A 22,022-nucleotide genomic window follows, 5' to 3' on the forward strand; every position below is an offset into this window, starting at 1 on the left:
GAAGTTAAACTTTCTCTCTTTGTAGATGACATGATCCTATACCTAAAGAACCCATAGACTGTACCCCCAAGCTACTAGAGCTGATCCAAAACTTTGGCAAAGTTTCAGGATATAAAATAAACCCTCAAAAATCAATGGCATTCCTATATGCTAATGACCTGGACGCCGAGGCTGAAATCAGGAAAGCAACTCCTTTTGCAATAGCCTCAAAAAACATAAAATACCTAGGAGTAACCTTAACTAAAGAAGTGAAAAACAGGGGCTGGGGATATAGCCTAGTGGCAAGAGTGCCTGCCTCGGATACACGAGGCCCTAGGTTCGATTCCCCAGCACCACATATACAGAAAACGGCCAGAAGCGGCGCTGTGGCTCAAGCGGCAGAGTGCTAGCCTTGAGCGGGAAGAAGCCAGGGACAGTGCTCAGGCCCTGAGTCCAAGGCCCAGGACTGGCCAAAAAAAAAAAAAAAAAAAAAAGAAGTGACAAACCTCTATGATGAGAACTTTAAAAACATGAAAAATGAAATTAAGGCAGAACTAAGGAAATGGAAAAACCTCCCATGCTCCTGGATTGGGAGAATTAATATAATCAAAATGGCACTATTGTGCAGTCTTTTTTGAAGGCTTCCTTCCTAGATTTCCGATGGTCAGCTTCATGATTTGGGAGCATAATTTCTGTTTTAAAGAATCCTCCTCTGGAGTTAAGGCATGAAATGAGTATGTTTTAAGGTGGAAGATAGAGTAAGTCCTAAAAATATAGCTCAGATTGTGGTTAGTAAAATAATAATGTAAAAAGCCTAATCCAAAAGAAGATAATAAGGAGACTTAGTATATAGCCTTTTTCTGGAGAAGAAAAGGATTGGGGCAAAGTCTTTCTTGATTGCTTATTCAGGAAAGTAGGACCTTAGATCTGTAGGACTGCAAAATGTCTAGTTTGTAGTTTAACAAAAGCTACATTGAAAATATAAAATGAATCAATTTGGGAGACACCCAGAAGAGGCAAATTTAGAGTAAACGTAAGAGCAAATTTTGGGTAAACTGCTAAGACTTAGAGATGTGTTAAGTATTTATAGTATGTTACTAGCAATTTGTTTTCAAGTAATAGAAAAAAATGTTTGTGTTTACAGTGATTAAATACAGCAAAATATTTCCTGCTGAATTAAGCAAAGGTATACATTGTTCACTTAAAAATTTTGAATGAAATATGGAGGATACTATAGCTTAAAGCCTAGAATTTTGTTATAAACTATTAGCAGCACCATATGTTATTTCCATGCGCAGCAGTATTTCCATCTATAGCAGGTTTTCGCTGGTAATGGCTCAGTAACCACGTGTGTAGTTAAAACCTGTTTCAATAATCAAAGGACAATATAGATATTTGTCTATTTCTCAGGTATCTGTTTTATTATTCAATTGACTATATTTGGAGAATTGTACAAAATCTTAACTAGTACTTTATAATAAGTTTTCAGATCTGCTAATGCTAAGTCTATTACCATGATTTTATATTTAAGAAGCAATTTGTGATCTTCTGAATTTGTGGAATAATCTTATTCCTATTGTGGTGGGGTTCCTTACAAAATAATCTTTCTTAATAGCTTTTGGATGTTCTCCCGGATATCAGCCTCCATTTTAGACACTGCTTACCATACATATCCTTCTTTGTGTCTTGGAAATTTCCATGTTTCCCAGTTCTTAGGAAAAAAATACATTCATGCATTTTAGTGGCCTTTATTTCTTGGTAATCTGTATTCTAGTTATGCCTAAACTCCAATGTGAAATTTTTGTTTTTCTTTATTGGTCACTTGTCTTTTACACTCCATCATTCATGATTTACCTCATGATAGTTCTCTGATTTTACCTTTTTATTTTGTTTTTCCTTGAAAGAATCCCTCCAAAATTTTGTAGGTTGATAGACGTTCTACAGCTTCTGTGAAGTTTTTCTTAATGACAACAAAAATCAATCACTTCCCTTCTAAATATCTATGCATTGTAAAAAGACTACTACATATTTTAATGTATTCTGTTTATTTCTAATTTGATTTTTCTATTTTTATATGCATGTACTGAGGCCCCAAACTTTGAAAGTGGGGATACATCTATCTATCTATCTATCTATCTATCTATCTATCTATCTATCTATCTATCTATCTATAGGTTTATCTTTCTATCTAAAGATATATCACAGATTTTCATCTTTCAGTTTTTGTACTTATTTCCTCAGAATTCTGCATTGTGAAAAGAATATAGTAAGTTCTCAAGAATTGGTGAGACAGAGACTGAGTTTTTATTTTATTTTTTTTTTTATTTTTTATTTTTTTGGCCAGTCCTGGGCCTTGGACTCAGGGCCTGAGCACTGTCCCTGGCTTCTTCCCGCTCAAGGCTAGCACTCTGCCACTTGAGCCACAGCGCCGCTTCTGGCCGTTTTCTGTATATGTGGTGCTGGGGAATCGAACCTAGGGCCTCGTGTATCCGAGGCAGGCACTCTTGCCACTAGGCTATATCCCCAGCCCGAGACTGAGTTTTTGTTTAATAGATATTTGACAGGTATAATTTTAAAATGAATGAATGGAGATGGAACGTTTTATGGCCTTTCCTCTGCCACTTACTAGCAGGGTTTATCAAAATTGCTTCATTTCTACAATCTTTTCCTTCCTTCCTTCCTTCCTTCCTTCCTTCCTTCCTTCCTTCCTTCCTTCCTTCCTTCCTTCCTTCAAGTCCTGGGACTTGGATTCTGGACCTGGATGCTATCTATGGAAGGCTCTTTTTGTTCAAAGCAATTGCTCTACCACTTGAGCCACTGTATCATTTCTGGCTGTCTTTTTCTGTGATTAATTGATGATAAGAGTCTCTTAGACTTCCTGCCCGGGCTAGCTTCAAACTGCAATCCTACAATCCTCTGATCTCAGCCTTTTGAGTAGCTAGGATTACAGGCATGGGCCACTGGCACCTGGCTTAGTTTTTTTTTTTTTTTTTTAATAAGATAGTAATGATTCTCTCATATGAATGAGAGAACTCCTTCTAAAGTGTTTCACAATTTGTGTGCTCAGTATCTTCCTGATATTTTTCATTCATGTTATAAAAATATTCACTGCTTCTTTTACCTAGAATTTCTTTGGCTATTCTAGGTCTTTTGCTGTTCCATATGAATTTATGTATTGTTTTCTCTATTTCAGGGAAGGATGTAGCTGAGATTTTGATGGGGATTGCATTGAATTTATATAACATTTTGGGCAGTATGGCCATTTTCACTATATTGATTCTGCCTATCCATGAGCATGGGAAGTCTTTCCATCTCCTGGTGTCCTCTGATTTCTCTTTTCAGATTTTTATAGTTCTCATTAAATAGGTCATTCATGTTTAGTTAGGTTAATCCCTAGTTAATGTATTCTTTTTTTAGCCATTGCAAATGGTATTATTTCCATAATTTCCTTTTCTGCTTATACTTTGCTGCTGTACAGAAAAGCTGTTGATTTTTGTGGGTTGATTTTGTATCCTGCTACTTTGCCCAAATGGTTTATTAGTTCTAGGAGTTTGGGACTGAGTTTTTGGGGTCTTCAGCTATAAGATCATGTCATCTGTGAGTCGGGATAGTTTGATTTCTTCTTTACCAATGTGGATCCCTTTACTGTCCTCTTCTTGCCTTATTGCTATGGCTAGGGATTCCAGCACCATGTTGAATAGAAGTGAGGAGCATCCTTGGGCATCCTTGGGCATCCTTGTCTTGTTCCTTTCAGGTATTTTTTTTAGAAAGCTTTGTTTTTCTTATTCCACTTACATAACAAATATAGTTACGTTTTATCTCTGCAAAAGGATTTTATAAAGAAAATTTATCTTAAATAATTTTACTTCTATGTAGATTAATTAAACTGATATAAACAAGTAAAATAAATTGGTGATTTTTCTTTCTGAAGTTGCTATTTGGATGGATATTTTTGCCTCTATGATCCAGAAAATTCTGAAAACAACTTTAAAATTTTTATTACTGAGATTTTGATGATTTTTTTGCCTGTTTAAGCACTTTTTATCCTTTAAAGACAAAAGTACTGAAGAGAACTTAGAAAAATCAGAGCTTACAATGACTCAAACATTTTCATTTTTTTGCAGCTGTAAGGGAAAAATGATGAAAGTTATTCACTCAAAGAGGAACTAAGAGACATCCCCCAAAAAATCAATTAACAAAATAGAGATATTGCTGCAATGCTAAGAATTGTGTACATTTTAAAAGCAGCTTGCTTATATTTATGCAATTTATTTAAAGGCTCATGGAATGATTTCTATCTTCAGCTATGTCTCTTCTGTCATCCTGTTTTTCTGTTGGGCTCTGACTATTTCACATAGCTGGTATATGTTCTGAAGAGTCAACTCTGAGAACTTTTTGTTTTTGTTAAATCTTTCTTTCAAATTTAGAATTATCCTGACTTAGAAAAGATTTTACTTTTACTATGTAGTAAGTGATATAAAATAAATATAATCCATCTTCCACCCAAATAATATGCAACCAAAATATGTACATACGGCACTCATATATGTGATGAACTTGTGTATGTGGCATACTTTGTATGTAATTTCCTCATGTCTGTGAACATGGACACAGTTCTGGAAGAATCTATGTGAGTGTTAAAATAGTACAACCAATTGCCTAAGAAGGCATGAGGCAATTATTTTTCTTCTTTATGCCTTCCTGAATTTCACTTTTTGCAAAAATGAGCCTATGTCATAAACAAAGAAGGAAAAATCATTTTGAAACAAAATGGGAAGGTACGTCTTTCATTTGGCAAACAAATATATATACAGATATTAGTAAGTGCCAAGCATGGCTTTAATTACAAAAACCTCAACTATGTGGAGCTTAACATTTCTGGAAAGGGAGTTGTTGTTTTTTTTTCTCTAATACATCCATACGTAAATTAGGATAGGTATTTAAAACTAGCAAGTTCTGGGAAGGTAGGGCTAGATGAGGAGTTACTGAGTATTCAAGGAAGGAATATTTTACATGGGGTGGACAGGCAAAGCCTCATATAGAACACAGGACAATTTTTCATGAGCTTTTTAATTCAGTCATTATATCATAATATTTACTTGGTTTAAGGATTATTTTTCAAGTATCATGAAGATACTGCAATTGTCTCATTTTAATTATTAAAGACAATACTGAAACCTGATTTACTGTTGAATGTAAGTGAAGATATCATCTTTTAGGAGAACCTGCTGTGGACAGTTCAGGGGAGAAGTGGTATTCTGTGACCAGTGGCCTATCTGGTTTAGCTGGTTAAGAAAGTTAGCCAATTTTCCATGTGGTTTAATGGTGAGGACCAATATTTAAGTACCAAATTTCTGCCACTGTCTCAGAGTTTATCTCGTCTAGTCTTTATAACTGACATTCAATGCTGTCTTAGAACTCATGCCAGCAGTGTGATTTAAAAAGATATTTGATGCTTGTAATTATATATAGAATGCCTATACATTAATATGACAAATATCCAAACCATTTCATTTTATAACAGTTTACTTAACTGTAATAAAATAGAACATGACATTAATTCTACTTTTGATAGTGTGGAAAGCTAATTAACAGAGATGTTTGCTGTCTTGTTGGAAGTCAAATCTGTTTTAGAAGGCAACATGTGGTTTGACTTCAGGAAGTATTGATAGGCAGTGAAGGAAAATAGGCAGTTTATGACAAAAATAGTTTACTATGGGCGGAGATATAGTTCAGTGGTAGAGTACTAGCACAGCATGGACAAAGTCTTGGGTTCAATTCTTAGCACTGCTAAAATTAAACAAAAATTTACTGAAAATATAATGATCTATATTAAATTCTAGTATGCTATCATTATATGCATATAAAAACAGTTTACTAAAACTATAATAAGCATAAAATGCAATTATATTATATGTGGATACTTATACACCTCTAAGAATAATTTGAGAAGGGAAATACAATGTAACTTTTTAATGCTCTGCTTGATAGGGCATACATTTTGTTGTGTTATTAAAAATAGGTCTGTTAGTTTTAATCACACTGCATTTTTATTCTGACAGATAAATATACCTGTTATAAAAGCATTCTAAAGTGAAAACATGCAATTTAAGCTTCTCGTGTTTAAACTGCTTTAAATTATGTTTCAATTGGAAAGGCAGTTTTTTTGTCATCAATGTAACTCTCTCAGTTAGAATTCTAGATAAAACGTTTAGAGGATCAGTTTATAGGAATAAGGAATTCCATTTCCCCCCTGGTTGAGAACAAAAGTAAACCCAATTAAAGTATGGGAAGGGGCCTACTGCAAGTGTCAGAGGGCTGCATATGTACATACAAGGGGAAACTGATATGTTGCTTGTATTGACTTTAGGCTGACACAGTGTTCAATTTAATGTTTTTGAGTCCTTTCAAGAGAGGGCTCAAGTCAGGTGCACATACTATCAGTTGCTTTGGGTGGGCATACAGGTTGGCACTATCAAAGTTTTTGCATTAATTTCTGTTCTGCCTATGGTCAACAAAAGTCCTGCCCAAACCAGGCAGGTATTGTTGGTGTTAGTAGTCTACAATCTGCTTGAAAAAATTCTTTTCATATCAGTATAACAAAGTCCATTTAAAATTTTCTAATTAAATTTATTGCTTATTTATTTGTGCAAGTCCTGAGGCTGGAAATTAGGGCCTGGGCCTTAGACCTTGAGCTGTTAAAATCAAGGTTAGTGCTCTACCTCTTGCTCCACAGCTCCACTACTGGCCTCTTGCTGTTTAATTGGAGGTAAGAGTCTCATGGACTTTACTGCCTGGGTTGGTTTTGAACCACAATCCTCAGATCTCAGCTTCCCGAATAGCAAGAATTATGGTGTGAGCCACTGACACCCTGCTCATATTTCATTCTTGTAGTTACTTTCAATCTTTTTTGTGACTACTAACAAGTTAATTTTATGCTTGTTAACTTATTATTAATGGGTTTCACCTACTAATTTAATAGTCACTTATTTGCCCAGGCAATGGAATGCAATCCTCTTTCTTTTGTGATCTTGGTGGCCAGAGTTATCTTCCCCTTCTCTCTTTTTCACTGAAATTGCCCAGAGTCAATTGAAATTTGAAAACCACCCATTTCACAGGAAGGGGAAATGACTTCAACTTTGTACTCACATCCTGGCACAGACAGGTTTCATCCTTCTGAGAAAAGTACAACTTGACCACAGGAACTTCAAATTCAAATTGTATTTTTTTACCCACTAGTGCAAATTCAGTTCTGACTGGGCTTAGTGTGCTTTTCTACATTAGAAATGTAGAAATATGTTATGTCTAAACTCCGTTGGCTACTGAAGAACATGAGAGGCAGTCTGTGGGAAACTTCCCAATAAAATGTGCAGAGTAGAACAACAGATTCCCAGTAATCTGATTAGTAGCAGAAAGATCTTCTATTATGGGAAGCAACAGGAGAAAGAATAATGGCAATGGCAAAAAGTTGTCTGAATTTAGGGAAGACTTGTTTGTAAGAAACTGCCTGTGATATATTGATATATCATTTAAAGAACTGTCTATATCTGGAAGGTTAAAGGTTCCTTTCAATTTTAAAACCATGCAGATTAGAACATGCATATAATCCTAGAATTTAGGAGGCTGAGGTTAGAAGAAAAAAAGAGTTTTGGGCCAGTGTGGGCTACATAGGACAGCAAAGTGAGCATGAACCACATAGCAAGACCTTGTTTCAAAAACAAAAACAAATAAAACCATCTGCAAGAACAGGAGAAGGTTAGTGGTCCTTTTTGGAACCTACAAGAGTGCCTACGTGCCTCTATGTTTATATAAAATTATATATGTCAAAATGAACTCCAAGATATAGAAATAAGAGATCTTTCTCTCTTTACAAAAAGAGTTTGAGGAAACTCTAAAACTAAATCACTCCGGTGACCAGCTAAGGTGTGTATCAATTATGAAGACAATGATCTATTACAGGTGTTTTCTTAGCACTTCCATATTCAAAAGGGTTACATGATGTAGCAAATGTTTTTGTCCTCATCCATGTCCTTATTCTAACTTCCTTGTTGTAAATACAGTTGTGCTGGAAAATTATGAAAAAATCAATTTGCATGTGTATTTAATTTCTGTATGATGCAGTGATCAAAAATTATCTGTGGTAAAACAATTCTATGTGCCTATTAATAGATATTGGAACACTATGTTATTATCAAGCAGAAACCTAAGCATGAAAGCAGATGTCTTTCAATGTGTAGAAGTAAAAAACCCTTTGGTTTATACCAGAAGTACAGAAATATATCCAAAGGAAATTTTAAAGAGGTAGATCTCTAAGTAAAAAAATAATATTTATACATATGTATCTTTTAAAATATCAGTATAGCCTAAAATGGCCTTTATACTTAGATGGATAGATGTGTTAAAAATTCCCATTTTAAGGTTAGATACTTCTTTTTATTTCCAAAGACTAGTTTTTGAGGTTAAGAAATATAAGCCGATTGTCTCATGTCAGCAGACTATGGCTTCCCCTTTGAAGCTGTGCACAAGGTACAAGGCCTTGAACTCAATAATACAGTAGATGTTCTGTAAGTACTGATTTGATAAATAATAATCTGTTTTTGTTGGCACATAAAAGGGTAACTGTTTTAATTCTTTCACCTTGTTGTAGGAACTCATATAAAAACGTATTGGCTAAAACTTATAGAAATCTAAAATAAGGTATGAATACTTAAGAGCTGGAGAGATACAGATAAGGTATTTTACTTTTTATGCTGAAGACTGAGCACTGCTGATTCATACATGCTTATTCACATATAATTCTACCACTGAGCTAAGTTCCAGTTTAGAGTAGGATCTTTCTCATCCTCTGTCTTTGGACAAGAAAAGCACTCACATACCAAAATGCATGTTTTCTTTTTTTCCACATTGTTTGATCCAGACCTCTTCTCTACCAAGTACATTAGCTTAATGGATTCATTAGAAAGGTTTCTCTCGAGGTTTTACCTATGAATGAGTGGTGGTTTTTATTGTAGGAGATGGAGTGAGTGATATGGATCCATAACCTATTTTCTTAGCCATACTTATACCATACTGCTGCTGATTGATGATTATCTATATATCTAGATCTAGATATGTTTGTGTGTATATATAGGTGTGTTTATGTATATATATAGGTATGTGTAACTATGCACATTATTGTATATATGAGATCTATATGTACGTATATATGTATGTACATATGTGTGTGTATATATATATGCTTCTGGTAGATTAAAAGATGATAGACTGATCGTTTGACATCTCAGTACTCTATTTAGTTTGATCATTGTGTCCTCTTCACAATTATGCTTGTACTGCAATTTCAATACTTTAGAGACTGTAAATAATCTGACATCCATGTATATATGACTGTGGAGCGCTCTTTGATAATATATCCTGATCTGTGTTTTGTTTTGTTTTTATCACAATTGGAGTCCATCTAAGTCCATCTAAGGCAATGTAAATAGTATTACCTCACTGAGGTAAGGCAAGGACTTGTATGAAACTCCCTAGTGCCCAAATATCTCTAGTTCCTATAAACAACCGCAATTGACAAAACAGAGCTCCTTTAGATTCCTCTTTTAATTCTACAAAAGAGAAAGAGGAAGAGTTACTAGTGAGTCATTTGTCTTGGTTAGCAAACATGCACATAATTAGCTTTGTAAGCTCGGAAAACAAAGAACCAGAAAGTTAATATCTTTCATTTTTCTTAGTACTGCTACCATATCTTAAAATGGATTACATTTTTAAGTATCATAATGCATTTGAAGAGTAATTATCCCTGTATGTCAGCCTTTTTCAAAAAGCACTAAAATATATATGTTAATTTTCTGTAGGAAATCAATGACAGACAAGTATGGTGACTTCGGGGGGACGGGAGTTTCACTTAAGGATATACTATTATTTGGATAAATTTTCAGGCTATTATTTTGAAATTTTCTCCACCTAAGACCTGTTTAGGCATTTATTTTTTCCCAGTGAATATGTCATTCTTTTTTATAATAAAAGTAATATGTGGTCATTATTACAAGTCCTATTTCCAAATAGGACTTTTACTCTGTATAAAATTGAGATCATACCACATTTATAACTTTTTCCCCTGTATTATAAATGGTACTGTTGTTCACTGACTTTTGCTTTATTTTGCTTTGCACCATAGGCAGATCGGTAGATCTAACAAGTTCTAACACATTCCTGTTCTCAGAGCAACATAAAATTTGATTACAGAATACAGAGTTCATTCACATCCTTTTCTTGATGGATTTTCTTATCATTCCCAATGCTGAAAGAATTCCCTTTGCCAGGGAACTGAGAGAATCCAGTTTAGAGTCATACTGCAGCTAGAGTTAGTGGCCCCGCAAACTGCCCATGAGTCAACAACAAATCTGTTCTGGAAGATGAGATGATTTCACCATAAAAGAAACTACCTCATCACAGCTCTTTGGGCTGGGGTGGGGGGAGGGAGGACCTTTCTTGCTTAACATCTTAGGAACCATCAAAGGCAGGGTCTGGAAGAAGATTGTGCTGAGCTTCAGATGGGAAATGACCAGCTAAAACTTCAGAGAACAGCATGCTTGTTTGACTTCCTTGTAGAGCCACTTTGATTTTTACCACAAGATGACATTAATGAATATAACTGACAAGCTTTGTAAAGATTGTTTTCTAGCAAAGGAATTTATAAATAAACCTGATTCTTCCATATTGATGGTCCCGACACCTTTTAAAAGTTTGCTTGAAAGTTCAACATGAAAGAGGACTTTTGTCTATCAATTGTGCAGAAGAAATGAATTAGAATTTATTTTTCAATGTATATTTTTTCTATATATTTATTTTTTCAATGTATATTTTTCAATATATAAATACTACTTTAACTTGTCCCATCTTATTGGAGAAATTTACTCTTTTATTCAACATGTGCATTATTTAAATGTTGAAAACATCGTATCACGATATACTTCTATGTAATATCTTCAGTGTTAATACTTTTGATTCTTAGGTAAGTGGTCATATTGCTGCTTCTCCAAGGCCACCATTGTTTCTGCAGTTAATCAGAGACAAGCACTTGATCATGGCCCTGGTTTCACTGTGATACTAATTGACTTGGAGCAGGTTGGGAGTCCTGAGTATGGAGTTAATACAAAGCTGGTGCCACACAGTCCTTAGAAGCTATGAAGAGAATATATCCTAGCAGAAATCCATGGACTGTGGGTACAGGGGCTCGCAAGGTAACCAAACATATACATGTTATAGGATTTCCTATACATCATGTTTTTCCTTGCTTTTCAGAGTGCATTGAAACTTGGATTTAAACATGTGAGTGCTAGACTAGCAACTTTGAGTGGGTTACTTAACTACTCTGAATGCCAGTTTCTACAAAATTAAGGTCACATATCATTAGCTCATAGACTTATTGGGAGGTTTAGATGAGATGACAAATAAAAAAAAATGTTTAAAAGTTTAGTTTGGGGGCTGGGAATATGGCTTAGTGGTAGATTGCTTGCCTAGCATGCATGAAACCCTGGGTTCAATTTCTTAGCATCACATAAACAGAAAAGGCCAGAAGTAGCACTGTGGCTCAAGAGGTAGAGTACTAGCCTTGAGCAAAAAGAATCCAGTGACAGTACTCACGCCCTGAGTCAAAGCGCCCAGGTCTGGTTTAAAAAAAATGACAACAGTTTAGTTTCAAAGACATGCTAGGCTGGGAATTTGGCTTAGTGGTAGAGTGCTTGCCTAGCACTCATGAAACCCTGGGTTCAATTCCTTAGTATAACATTAAAAAAACAACAAAAACAAAGACATGCTGATTGCTGTCTAAGAAAACTTTAGAATTCTCTCTGAAAATGCTTCTTATTAGCATTAAAGAAGATACACAGAACAGTAATAGAGGAAGATAAATGTGAGATAGGAACCATGATGGAATCACTCCTGTCTTATCAAGTTTTTTAGTTAAAAACTTTCTATGTCCTTTAGAACTTATTATGTTCTTATGTCCTCATAAGAATCCTGTGACTCAGACAGACTAGTTGTTAGACCTGAGTCAAATTAAATGGATGGAGCCCTCACGATCATCTTGTAACACTTAAATGGCATGAATTATTTTTAACTTATAGTAGAGTGCTTTTTACAATGCTCTAAGCTATCTGTCAATGCCATATAACTGACAAATATCAGAGTTGAAAGTCTAATAGATTCTGTAATTGTATCTGGAGATGTTACATGATCCTTCGAGAAAGAAAGTATCTAAATAATAGGAGGCCCCGGGTGGGAGGTACATTTGCAAACTACTGAACTCCTGAGGACCATGCTAAACTCAAAATGCACTCTTGCATGATTTGGATATAAACAGTTGTGTTTGTAACATCAAATGCATCCTACTTGTGATACACTCTGTTATTCTTAGCCTTTTCTGTACTGAAACTATTTGGGAAGACTCCCTTCCAAGATCTGTGACTAGGTTGTCATGTTTTTTATAGGCTAACATATTTCCTAAGGGCCACAAAATAATTGTCTCTATGCTTTGGTTGATATTGTGCACATTTTCTGTTATGATGTAATTTGTGCTAGTATATACAGCCTGTTTTGCCCCTTGAGAGTAAAAACCTCTCAAGATGGAGTGTGTATTATACCTCTGTACTCCCAACCCCTGGTTAACCTGATGCATAATAGCTTCTCAATAAATGTTTGGTGCTGCTATTTAAGTTGTTTTGAGATACTATTCAAAATTAACATTTTAGGAAAAGAAATGATTGTCTGAAAGAAGATGGGTTTAGAATAAGCAGTAACTGCTCCCTTCCTCCTTGTGCTGCCAGTGAACTCTTGGGAGTTTATAAAGACAATTGCTAGGAAGAATAGGGTGCTGAGGAAAGCACAAGCAATTACCATCGCCACGTGAAGGCAAGAAACAGCAAAACATAGGTCCTGAGTCTAACATAAACACAAGTGCATTGATAATTGAGTCCGAGATGAGAACAGATTGAAATATAAAACACTCAATGAGGAAAAGAGCCTCTGAGATAATGTTGTATTTCTTATTTCCAAAGAGTAGAAAAAAAGAGCATTTTTGTTTAGTCGTCAGAATTATAGTGATTTGGTTGCAGTTTAAACAAGCATCCCAAACAAATACTGGCAGGCAGAGGCCCTCTGGGAGTAGCCAAAGAAATCTGTTTTCATTTCTTTCCAAGTTGTTTGGTTTGGCTGATCCATCATAGACAAGTGGAACAAAAGACTTAAGGATGGCTGCATGCTCAAGCCTAAGTGGCTCTTGACATCTCCGGGGCTATTTATAGCAACTTGGCTCATGCTCAGGATTTCCTGCTCTTCTATTCAGTGCACATGGCAACTCCAGGTTGGAGCACAGACACACCAAGGGTGTGATCAATGGGGAGACTTTCAAGCCTGGTGTGTTTCTCATCATTTACCTCCGAATAGGCTCATCATCTTCATGTACACATTCTATTTGCAGATGTTATGAGGTCTGACTCATCAGAGATGACTGATGTGGAGTCTGTGATCAACACCTTTGCATCATCAGCCAGGAAGGGCCGCCGGAATGCCTTACCTGACATCCAGAGCTCAGCTGCTACTGGTGGTAATTCTGATTTGCCCCTCAAGCTGGCAGCACTCTCTGTGAAGGAAGGTAATGTTTCAAGCCTCTTTAAATAAATGTGAACTTCTTTCTCTCAGCTAACCTTTTTTTTCCCCTAGAACACTGTCTTTGTAAACTGGCTTAAAGTGGTTTTTTTCTTGTTGACTTAAAGCCTCCCATGTTTTGCATGTGGCTAAGATTTATCAGCATTTTTTTTGACTAGGCATTTTTGTCGTCTTGTCTCCTGATGCTTTTGTGGAAACCATGTCCCATTTCTTTATCATATGTGTTTAGTAATGCACAGGGCTCATGGAAATGCCAAGGGGAGCAAAAACGGGGAGCAAAAATGAACCTTTTATCAATAAGATTATGCTACATTTTTGAGATGCACTCTGAAATGAAATCATTTTCCTCCTGGTAATTGCATCTCAAGTGAATCTTGGATAAAAAGTGATCATTTTTCAAGCAGTGGGAAATGCTTACAAGAATTGCAGAGAAAGACCGGGATCTTTTTCCTTCACTGGTGTCGCAACATTCTCTTTTTCTTAATTCAGAGTTTCCCACTCTCTCCTGAGTTTTCCCTAGTCTGAAAATAAATGAAAGAGAACTTCAATAAAGTGCTAACAGTATCTCTTCATTTACTAAATACTCATGGAGACAATGGAGGCAATTTTTTTTTTTTTTTTTGCCAGTCCTGGGCCTTGGACTCAGGGCCTGAGCACTGTCCCTGGCTTCTTCCCGCTCAAGGCTAGCACTCTGCCACTTGAGCCACAGCGCCGCTTCTGGCCGTTTTCTGTATATGTGGTGCTGGGGAATCGAACCTAGGGCCTCGTGTATCCGAGGCAGGCACTCTTGCCACTAGGCTATATCCCCAGCCCCATAACGGAGGCAATTTTGATGTCAAGACAGTACTGTGACACCTGTGTTCAACTTTCCATTTAAGAACCAAAAGTACATCTGTATGTATATGCAGAAATGTATTCCTGGGGGCAATGAAGCAAGGGAGAGCAGGAAGCTGCTGCACATTTTCTCCACTCATGGCACTACAGGAATAAGGCTCTTGACTCTAAGCCTCAGGAGCTGTTTACCTCCTGAGGAAGCTGCAAATGTTCCTGGCTTGGCATCTATGAAATACTTACATCCTTGTTAGATCAGGACCATGGCCAAGTCCTCGAGTCTTTCCTCCAAAGGCCATTGCATTTCTCACATAGCACACAGATGATAGTACACAAAGGGCAAATATTGTTTTTTATTGTAAGAAGAAAGAAACATATAGAAGAGATATAGGGAAGACAAGAAAAAATATATAATGTTTTTGACCTCCTAAATTTGAAGAGGTAATAGAATTATCAGAATTTGACTAGGGAGGTAAAGATATTATCTACTTGTTAGTATAGAAAGTCTACTTAAAGCTGGGCACTGGTGGCTCACACCTGTAATCCTAGCTATTTAGGAGGCTGAGATCTGAGGATGGTGGTTTGAAGCCACTCAAGGAAGAAAAGTCTGTGAGACTTTTATCTCCAATAAAGCCACAGTGTTGCTGTGGCTCAAGTGGTAGAGCACCAACCTTGCTCACAAAGAAACTTGGAGACAGCATGGAGGCCCTGAGTTCAAGTTCTAGGACCAGCAAAAGAAGCAATCAATGAATAAAATTCTAGGAACGATCAGTAGCTTTTCTAGGTGCATATATATGTACACATATATGTGTGTGTGCTTGTGTATAACACGTATATACACACATATCCTCACACACATCTTTATATACACACGTGTGTGTATGTGTGTGTATGGATGTGGGTGTGTGACAAGATGATATCTAGGAGCACAAATGTGAGGCATGAGGCATGAGATCAACCAGAGATTTGCCTAGTTTATTTATGGATAAATCTGCCCCTTACTAGTTGACAATCCTAATAGGAAGGCATAATGTTTTAAGATGTGTCAGCAAAGGATGAAAAATACTGACCTCCTAGAAAATTAGAAAACTCGCAAACTATAGTCACCCCTCACCAAATCAAGGCTCACCTGTATTGTGTGTGTGTGTGTGTGTGTGTGTGTTAATACCTAAATAGCGATCCCTCACCTATGGTGGAAGTTAGATTGAAGAGGTGGATTTTTACCTATTGTGGAGGTCTCTGGAACATAGCTTCCACTATAGGTGAGAGATCGCTGCACTTTTCTTACCTTCATTATTAGTATTTAACTCATCATTCAGCTTAGTGCTCTTAAAAGACAGGCCCTGGCCAAGAGACACATGAAGGAGTGCTCTACACCATCTACATTTATAAAGGAAATGCAAATCAAAACAACATTGAGATTCCACCTCAACCCAGTAAGAATGTTTATTATTAGGAAAACTAACAACAACAAATGTTGGAGGGGATGTGGCCAAAAGGGAACCCTACTTCATTGTTGGTGGGAATGTAAACTTATTCAACCCCTCTGGAAAGCAGTATAGAGGGTCCTCAGAAGGCTAAACATAGAGCTCCACTATGACCCAGCAGCCCCACTTTTGGGCATCTACCCAAAATATTAAAAGCAAGACCACACTAAAGCCACCAGGACAACAATGTTCATTGCAGCACAATTTGTCATTGATAAAATATGAAATGAACCCAGATGCCCCTCAGTAGATGAGTGGATCAGGAAAATGTGGTACATCTACACAATGGAATTCTATGCCTCTATTCAGAAAGAATGACACTGCTCCATTCATAAGGAAATGGAAGGACTTGGAAATAATTATACTAAGTGAAGTGAGCCAGACCCAAAGAAACAAGGACTCTACGGTTTCCCTCATAGGGAATAATTAATACAGGTTTAGGCTAGTCATAGCAAAAGATCACAATAGCCCTATGTTTATACCCTATGAACACATAAGATTATGCTAAGTGAAATGAACTCCATGTTATGGAAACAAGTGTTATATCATTTTTGTAATTATTTTCAACATGCCATGTGAAACCATAAAAAAGAATAAAGAAGACAGGCTCCATTGCCCTACAACTTACATACCAGCAGGAATGTGTGTGTGTGTGTGTGTGTGTGTGTGTGTGTGTGTAGGTACACACATAGGTGTATGTATACATATGTACATTTACATCACATATATGTTACATAACCCATACCATATGTCATATATATCAGAAACATATATAACAAACATAAAACACTATACATATATGTGTGTGTATAGGTGATCTTGATTTTATTTGTATGTATGTAAGGTCTAATATCCACATCTGTGGGAAAGCATATGACTTTTGTCCTTTTTAGACTCTGTCTGGCTCTTAATACATTTCAATACATCTATATATGAATGGAAATCTCTCCTTTTTCCCCCAGATGTAAAAAAGAAAGGTGAAGAAACAATGCAAGACCATCGAGAAAACCCCCCAAATGAAGAAAAATGAAGGCTTATAATTTATCAAGCGTGCTGAAATTCATGCACATTGAAAGACTTAGTGTTTTCCTGAGATGTCTGATCTGGTGGCATCTGTGGTAACATGTGTATTAGATAATTGTGTTGTGATGCCACTCACTTGGATTGTAACTATGATGCCCAATGTATGCTATTAAAAAGAAGGCTAGTGCCATACTGCACCTAAGAATATAGGAACACTTAAGTACATAATTCTGTCTTTAAACACAAAACCCACTGTCCTCTTTGGGATATATTTGGCTGGATATACATTTAATTCCATTATGTGGTGATGAAGTGTTGGGAAAAATATTTCTTGATGATATAAACACTACTAATTTAAAATTTTATAAAATTTGTAGGAGATTATATTTTTTTGGTGAGAAGGAATAATAGTCAAAACAATCACATGAATAAAGTATGTTTATTTTAAACCAAAATTGCACCAGATTTCCCCAAAACCTTAGAAGAGAATAATTTCATAAACATCTCTAGGATGTTTTTGTATGATATATTTTTCATCAAGTCTGTGCATATTATGATTTTTCATGTTGATCCTTAGAATGTAAAATTTGTGACACATTGCTTATATGAAATATGCCTATTAAATGACACACTGTAACCTGGGGTGTATATGTGTTTTATTTTAATGTGTATCATTCAAAATGCTACTTGCTTCATGCTATCTTTTCTTATTCTTTGGGTTTTTATGTGTATGGGTTGTTTCTAAGCAAATTTCCTCAGGAGTGCAGACTTTAATTTTTATATCATTACTAAGGTAGTTAACACAGCAGTAAGCTCTTAAATTATGGAGTGAGTACTGTAGGTAGAAATAGCAAAATGCATTCTTTAATATATATTTAAATATATTTTAAACAAGATAAAAAACAAACCAAAGGTTTAGTGAATTTTAATTTACTAGATATTTTATGAAAATAATAGAGCTCTGAATCTTGAAATTTTGAGTGATTTAATGTTCAGCTATATATATACATATATATGCACTTATATTTTATTTGATTGTTGGCTTAGGCTACATATGTGTATATTAACCAAATATACACTCTCACTAAAGGAATTTGTTGATATTTTTTTTTCATTATATTATCTGAAACATGCCGGGAGAAAAAGGGTGACATACTCCAATGAATGAACTTAGCATTGTGCCACTCTAAATCACTTCCTGACTTTATTGACAAAGCTCATCTTTCTATCTTATAAGTACCAAAGGGGTAGATTTCAAAGAACTGAATTGTTTTAATTTCTGAAATACAAATTTTTAGTAGAATAATTTTTAAAATAGTATGTAGCGATAGCAGTCATTTAGTATTCACTAAAATGTGTTAGTCAGTAAAACAATATTTTTGAAGGTTATTAAATGAAATTAAATGGAATGATCAATAGAAAGAGGTTGAGAGAAGAACAAAGTTTTCAACTGGGAAGGGGAGTATTTCTTCCTGGTGGACATTTGGCGATGTCTAAAGATAGCTCTGGCTACCATAAGTGGGGGGAAGCATGCAGTGAAGAGGAGGTGCTATTGTCATCTACTGGAGAGAGGCTAGAGAAGTCACCCATAGCTAAGATTTACCCAGCCTCCCCACACCCTGCAGTACTGCATAGAGAAACCATGGAGTTCAATTAACCTTTAAGCACACAGAAGTTTGATTCTGACACACCTGCATGTCAATCAGCTTTGCTGCTGTGTTCTTTGTGTGAGCTCCAGGACTTTACATAGCTCCAAATTTGTTGTATTCTGGAAGATGGTATTAATAGTAGTGTGTGAGTTATTAGATGAATAAAAGAAGCAAATGAGTTCAGATGTGCAATATACTTGATGAATACCTGACAAAAATTATTCAATAAATATTAGCTATCACCAGCACCATCACTTCCTGTGTTTTTGCTTTTATTTTCTGTGGTAGAGGAGTGGGCAGCTGAATTTCGTAACTTGTCTATCTTCTCTATCCCCTTGTGCCTTCACAAAAACTCCTAACTAATGGGGATAGGAGAAGACACTGTGTTGGAAATTGAAAGTGCATGCTAATTACTACAATAATACCAATTCAACCATTATAATGTGCACTGACAGGTGATGAAGAAATTATTTCTCTAGGGTTTTATGAAAATTACTCCAACAACACAGAATTTCAAGTCAGTATTTAAATGAATAAGATTTCCCATCAAAATGTAGAAGTTAAAAGAAAGTAATATAAGTCACAGTATTACATGACGTTTTCCCTTATTTAAAGACAACATAAAGCAATGTCATTATTACCAGTATGCACATTGCCTTTCTTGTGCCAAAAAGCCACTTTGCCCCCTGATGGTCCATCCATGAGTCTTATTAAAATTATGAATCTTAGGAAAAAAATTGGAAAGTTGTGTATGTGGGGTATAGAATCAATGCATATAACTTTCTCTTATTTGGTTGACCATTTATTCAACAGGAGATTTATATGACAATTTTTGTCACTTTATGTGGCAAAAATTTAGATGGCATTAATTGTCACCACATTTGCCATTAATGTTGTTTGAGTGTGTGTGCGCACACACGCATGCACGCACATACATTGGGGTTTGAATTCAGGGCCTGGGCTCTTATTGCCCAAGGCTAGCACTCTACCACTTGAACCACATCTCCACTTCTGGCTTTTTTGGTAGTTTAGTGGAGATAAAAGAGTCTCATAGACTCTCCAGCCCAGGCTGGCCTCCAACCTTGATCCTCAGATCCCACCTTCCAGAGGAACTAGGATTACAGGCATGAGCCAACAATGCCAGGGTGGCCATTGACTTTTAAGGACACTAAATGAACAGAAAATTGATGGGAAGCCCAGGTCTCTTTTACATGAGAGATAGTGTCTCTTAGAGGCAAGGGCGGGGGAAGTTTGGATGGGATGAAAGAAATGCTACCCCCCAGGTCTGAACTCCTTCATAGGCTTGTGACTGCTAGTAATCATAAGCAAGGTCCCCTGATTCTGAAGGTGTGTCATAGTTTTCATTACTGTGACAATCATTTTGCTTAGAAAGAGGAATGCTTGTGTTGGCTCTTAGTTTGGGAGGTTTTCAGCACCAAGCTACAGGAGAAAGTAATATAAAAGTAACCTGGCACTGGGAATGTGGCCTAGTGGTAAGAGTGTTTGTCTAGCATGCATGAAGCCCTGGATTCGATTATTCAGCACCACATACACACACAAAAAGCCGAAGTGGCACTGTGGCTCAAGTGGTAGAGTGCTAGTCTTGAGCAAAAAGAAGCCAGGGACTGCTCAAGCCATGAGTTCAATTCCCAGGACTGGCGCAAAAAAGAAAAGAAAAGAAAAAACCTGGCATGAATTTACCATAAATCTTTTAAAAGGGGAGACTCTGGGAGAATGAGATCATCTCATGTGTTTCATTTGACTTCATACTGAGAGCTGTGTAGCAAAATTGATGGCAGAGGCCCCTATGCCCTGCGTCATAGCAACTGAGACCTAGGGGCACACTGAGAGCAAGAAATTCAAAACAAAAGTCTGGATTTACCATAGAATCTTTGGAATTGACAGCGAAACTCTAATGAAAATTCTCACTGCATTTAATAAACATAGTAGACTTTCAGCTTTATAATGATATGTCCACCTGCATTGGATTTCCAAGGGTGGATGAAATTTGCTTTTAAAAATCTTTCCTTCCAGGTGAAAGACATGGCTCATAATGGTAGAGCATATTACCTAGCAATCCCCAGTGCTACCAAATACAAAGATTGTCCTACCTATGTAAAATTTATATAATTGTATCTTTTAAATCAGGTTGTTAGGCGTACATCATTCTCTTTTTTGTGTGTCTCACACACCCACTCAGATTTTTAGTGTGTTGAAAATATTTTTCTATCAAACATCCTTTCCAAAATTAAAAAAAATACTTCCTTTTGTATCTTAAAACTGTGGAGAACAACAGAAAAAATTTGGATATCAATAAGTAAATCTGAGGTTGGTTTCAGGATTTTACTTACATTTGATCCCAAATAAATAAGCCTTTGTTTTAGTCTTTAGTGCTGATAAATGAAAATTTCCAAATTGGACACTAGGTGGAGCCCTCTCCACACCTCTTACACATGAAACCCTACTCCCTAAGGTTTCCTTCCAGGTGGTGTGTTTTCCTCATCCCTGCACACATATTGGTCAAGATTATTGCAAAAACAATAGAAGATTCCAGAAGTACAGTATTTTAACACAATTTCTCGAATTTAATTTTGAAAGGATATTATAGTACAAATCTAATGGCTGGTTATTTTTAGGATTTCTCCTGGTTTTACGAACCAGAAGGGGGTGCTGTTAATGCATGTTGAATTCATTTTAGTGTGTGAAGACTACAATTGTAACTAATGTGCAACAAAGACTTTCTTTTTCTGTGTTACAAGGCCAACTGGACCTCTTTTCCTTCATTTGAGTTAGCTAAGCACAAATGCTTTATTCATTAAAATCAAATTACAAATAGTTCTGAATTCTAGATCTGAAGATGCAAGAGATCTTTGATGTCTTCAAGTTGAAAGGATTATTTTCATTTGTGACTTTTACACTTTACAAAGCCATTGACAGCTGGAGGAGCCTCCAGTGAAGAATAATATGAATGTGTAGCCTCTATACTTCATCTAATTAAGAATGTCATGTGTCACTTTACCCATTCTTCTTCCACTGAGGAGAAAGCTACATCATTTAAAAACAAAGGCTGGGTACTGGTAGATCACACCTGTAATCCTAGCTACTAAGGAGGCTGAGATCCGTGGATCACAGTTCAAAGCCAGCCAGGGCAGACTCTTATCTCCAATAAACTACTAAATAAAAGTCAAAAGTGGCACTGTAGCTCAAGTGGTAGTGCACTAGCCTTCAGCACAAACAGGCCTAGGAAGAGTGCCCAGGTCCTGAGTTCAAGCCCAAGGACCAGCCAAAAACAAAAAATAAAAAACAAACAAATGAAGGTTAACTTCATTTTACCACTCTTGCTCTTCCAAGGGCAGGGATGAAAATAGGAACACCGCCTCCCACC

General features: G+C 36.3%; 1 protein-coding gene across 5 annotated transcripts in view; it reads left to right on the forward strand.

The window, feature by feature from the left end:
- The window catches only part of Pkib (cAMP-dependent protein kinase inhibitor beta), a 102,370-nt gene extending 84,740 nt beyond the window's left edge, over positions 1 to 17,630 (forward strand). For all 5 annotated transcript variants that reach the window (XM_048354005.1, XM_048354006.1, XM_048354010.1 and 2 more), the window contains 2 exons: positions 13,460 to 13,633; positions 16,928 to 17,630. In XM_048354005.1, coding sequence (XP_048209962.1) covers positions 13,460 to 13,633; positions 16,928 to 16,995 — 242 coding nt within the window. In that variant the 3' untranslated portion in view covers positions 16,996 to 17,630. The remainder of the gene's footprint in view (positions 1 to 13,459; positions 13,634 to 16,927) is intronic.
- Positions 17,631 to 22,022: the final 4,392 nt, after the last annotated feature.

This window comes from Perognathus longimembris, chromosome 9, assembly GCF_023159225.1.
Source record: "Perognathus longimembris pacificus isolate PPM17 chromosome 9, ASM2315922v1, whole genome shotgun sequence".
Taxonomy (NCBI): Eukaryota; Metazoa; Chordata; class Mammalia; order Rodentia; family Heteromyidae; genus Perognathus; species Perognathus longimembris.